The sequence below is a fragment of the Oncorhynchus tshawytscha genome, linkage group LG33, assembly GCF_018296145.1.
Source record: "Oncorhynchus tshawytscha isolate Ot180627B linkage group LG33, Otsh_v2.0, whole genome shotgun sequence".
NCBI classification, from domain to species: domain Eukaryota; kingdom Metazoa; phylum Chordata; class Actinopteri; order Salmoniformes; family Salmonidae; genus Oncorhynchus; species Oncorhynchus tshawytscha.
Window position 1 is genome coordinate 37,718,255 of NC_056461.1, and position 3,570 is coordinate 37,721,824.

The following is a 3,570-nucleotide window of genomic DNA, read 5'->3' on the forward strand; positions in this document are numbered from 1 at the left end:
TAGGTCTTTCCAAACTTTTGACCAGTACTGTATACTTCCATAACTGATACCAGGCTACCTTCAGTTTAGTCTTGAGGCTTGTGGGCGTCCTAGAGCAAAACGACCGACAAGAGTCTCATGTTTCCATAGAGGGGTCATATTAGTCTGTAGCTCAAATTGTCCGGAAGTTACAGACAGAAGTTGGCAGACGAGGCTGTCAAATCAACGGCACTCCTTCGATATAAAGTTGTTTTTTTACGGTAATGAAAAACGCATCAGTTTGTCTCTTTCACAAGAGTAATAACATGTTCACCTACTTAAGACATTGTCTCTAGTACAGAGTTTCCAAACTTAGAGGCGCAACGTCGCAAGACTTCTGGGAACACTAGCGAATCAGACCAATACGACCAGGCCTGGGTTTGGGGTTTGAGAAGTCAACGAGAGAATTGAAAAATGATTCCTTAGTAGTTAATTTTCTCAAAATCTAAAGGCACAACCTAGATTCGATTGTGTGATCAGGGATTTATTTTGGAGAAGCAGTTTCTGCCTATCTTCTTACTGTACTGTCTTTGTCTCTAGCATCTGCTGGGTCCAACAATTTGAATGTTCCGCTTCAGGAGAAATGGAAAGAGAGCCTTTGACATGACTTCTGCTTTTGGACCTTAATACGTCGACACGCCATCTTAACTCATCCTCCACATTTACTGGATTGGTTGAACAATGCAGAAGAGAACCACCGCTGACAGTTTGGTTTTTCTTCTCGTCAAGACCAGTATGTAGGGCATCTAATCGCAGATATCTTGTTTATGCCTGCTACATTAGGTTAGATGTCTCAGACAGTAACAAGTCATTAATTGCCTCTTTACATCAAAAGCCCTTTAATGTATTAATAACAGAACACTGCTAAATGTGATTAACAACATGGAGAAACATAACAGTGTAGTCTGACTCATGCTTCTCGAATATGTAGATTGGATACAGAATTCTTTGTTTTTAAATAAATTATGCAGGTTTGCAACCTGATGCATTCAAGTCCACAGAAACACCATCTGACGGTTACAAACTCACTAATTTTGAAGTCCATTTTTTTTTACATGACATTAAATTATTATTATATAAAATCTTATCACAGTATTCTACAAACACTTTTTTACACGTCTCATAAGTACAGATACTAAACGCAACAGAGCTTACCCACACTCACACACATATAGAGAGAGATACATTTTTTTTGTAAACCTATGTGTGTGATGTCTGGCATATGATCTTCTTGAAAGATCTCCGAAAATCGCGATTAAATATTGTATAAATGATAGGGTTCACTGAACTGTTACAGTAACCAATCCAGAAAAACAGATTAAAGAGAGCATCCGGAATCGGGCAACAATCTCTGCATATTGCGTGCAGACTGTATGTAAAAAAGAAGGGGAACCAGCAGAGTACAAACACCCCCATCACCACTGCAAGGACAAACGTAAAGCGCTTTTCACGCATCTGCGCCAGTTTGGTCTTTGACAGTGACATCTGTCTAATCTTTTGCTCCTGAGAGAGCTTCGCGTTGCGGTTTGAAGCCCATGACACGCGACAACTCTGTTTTGGGAAAGTGTTTGCCCCCTCCACTTTCACTCTCTTGGAGAAGAGACAGTTCTTGGGTTTGCTGTCGGCGACGCAGCTCTCCTCCAGGTCAATATCATCGAGCTCTCCTTTCCGCATGTGGCCACCTAAACTGGGGCTGCTGGGGCTCTCCACCTCAAACTTCCTCCTCGGCACGAAGCACGTCTCTGACTGCGAAGGCTGTCTCTCCGTCCCGTTCTTTGCTGCAAACACGGTTGATGCGCGCTGCTTGGCCACTTTATATATTTTACAATACACCAGAATCATGATTAGACCCGGGGCGAAAAATGATACCAGACAAGACGAGAGAATATACCATGTTTCGTTGTTGAGCAAGCACTCATGCTCGTCGTGTTTGGTCATAAGTAACGGTGGAAAAGAGATGACTGCTGATATGACCCAGACCACGGTGATCATACACTTAATACGCCTGGGCGTCCTCTTCCGATTGTAGCTAACAGCTTTGGTTACAGACCAGTACCTGTCCAGACTTATGGCACAGAGGTGCACTATGGAGGACGTGCAGAAGAGGACGTCAAGGGCCAAGTAGAAGGCGCACCAGGTGCTCCCAAAGTACCAGTAACCCATGATCTCGTTGGCGAGGGAGAAAGGGATGACCAAGGTGGCCACTAATATATCTGCCGATGCCAAAGAGACAAGGAAGAGATTCTGCGGCGCACGGAGCGCGCGGCTGGTGAAAACGGCCACCACAACAAGTACATTCCCTACGATTGTCACCAGAATGATAACGGTGACCAGGAACACGATGAAGACGGCCACGCTCTGGGAGTGAGGCAGAGGTCTTTGGGCACTCGTGCCATTAGTATCCTCTGATGAGTTCGATGCGGCAAAAGCTGTTGGGGTTATATCCATTCTGGATAGACACGTCTGTTCCTCCCCATTCTCCTCATGCATTCCAAGCAGAGATACACAAGGCGAGGGTCGCAAATTGCGCAATTTGATCAAAGTAGTAATTTTCATCTAATCAGTTGACCCATTATGTGGAAACATCACTGTTCAATCGAAATCACAGACGGAATGACCAGGAGAAGTAGCATCCTGCAGTGTTTTGTTTTTAGTGCGTACGCACAAGGTTGCCCGCGACTCCAACAATGCCTGGCCACGCTCTACAGTTTGTATTTGTGCAAGGAAAGAAACATGTTTTGAATGTATGGTTCCCTCGCGTACGACGGCAGTCCAAGAAACCAGGGTCAGACGGTAGCCTGAAGTTCCTACTTTAATCTGCTCGTTGCGCATTGGCCGCGTTCATGCTAGAGTGGAGAGGAATGTTAGTTCCGAGAGAGTGAGAGAAGAGGGAGAGAGAGATGGAGGGGGGCGTTTACTGCGCAATTACGCACATGATTAAACCACGGGAATAGGGTAGTAATGGCAGTAAAGACAGGTGAATGTATTGTCAAATGAACACAACATCACCGTTTGGAAATCTGTGCAAATGTTCTAGTTATCTTTAGAAGCGTAACATAACGTTAATTGTCAAACGCGGTGCGTTCAGTTAATTCGATCAATAAAAAAATACACATTTAATTAGAGCGGCATTATCTGAAGCCTGGAGGCTAAAATAATTTGAAAGTCTGCCCCACAGCCAACCAGCCAATAGTTTGTTGTGTCACACACACACTTTAACTATGACACTTGTATTCACTATGAAACATGACGATGATCAAGCCATCTGATATTTTGATACGTCGATACATATGCGGTGAGCTACAGAAGTATTGGGATAGTGACACATTTTTTGTTGTTTTGTCTCTACTCCAGCACTTATAACATGACTATGAGGTTAAAGTGCAGACTGTCAGCTTTAATTTGAGGGCATTTTCATCCATGTCGGTTTGAACCATTTAGAAATTACAGCACTTTTTGTACACAGTCCCCCCATTATATGGGACCAAAAGTATTGGGACAAATTCACTTATGTGTGTTAAAGTAGTCAAACGTTTAGTATTTGGACCCATA

The 3,570-nt window shown here is 43.6% G+C and overlaps 1 protein-coding gene across 1 annotated transcript; it reads right to left on the reverse strand.

Annotated features, from left to right (window-relative positions):
- Positions 1-582: 582 nt before the first annotated feature.
- Positions 583-2,862, reverse strand: LOC112230624 (alpha-2Db adrenergic receptor-like). Its single transcript, XM_024396897.2, has one exon. It carries the CDS (start codon positions 2,572-2,574, stop codon positions 1,219-1,221), a length of 1,356 nt encoding a protein of 451 aa, XP_024252665.1. The 5' UTR covers positions 2,575-2,862; the 3' UTR covers positions 583-1,218.
- Positions 2,863-3,570: the final 708 nt, after the last annotated feature.

Coding starts and splice junctions, on each gene's coding strand:
- LOC112230624 (XM_024396897.2), bottom strand. CDS start 2,574: ATGAAAATTACTACTTTGATCAAATTGCGCAATTTGCGACCCTCGCCT.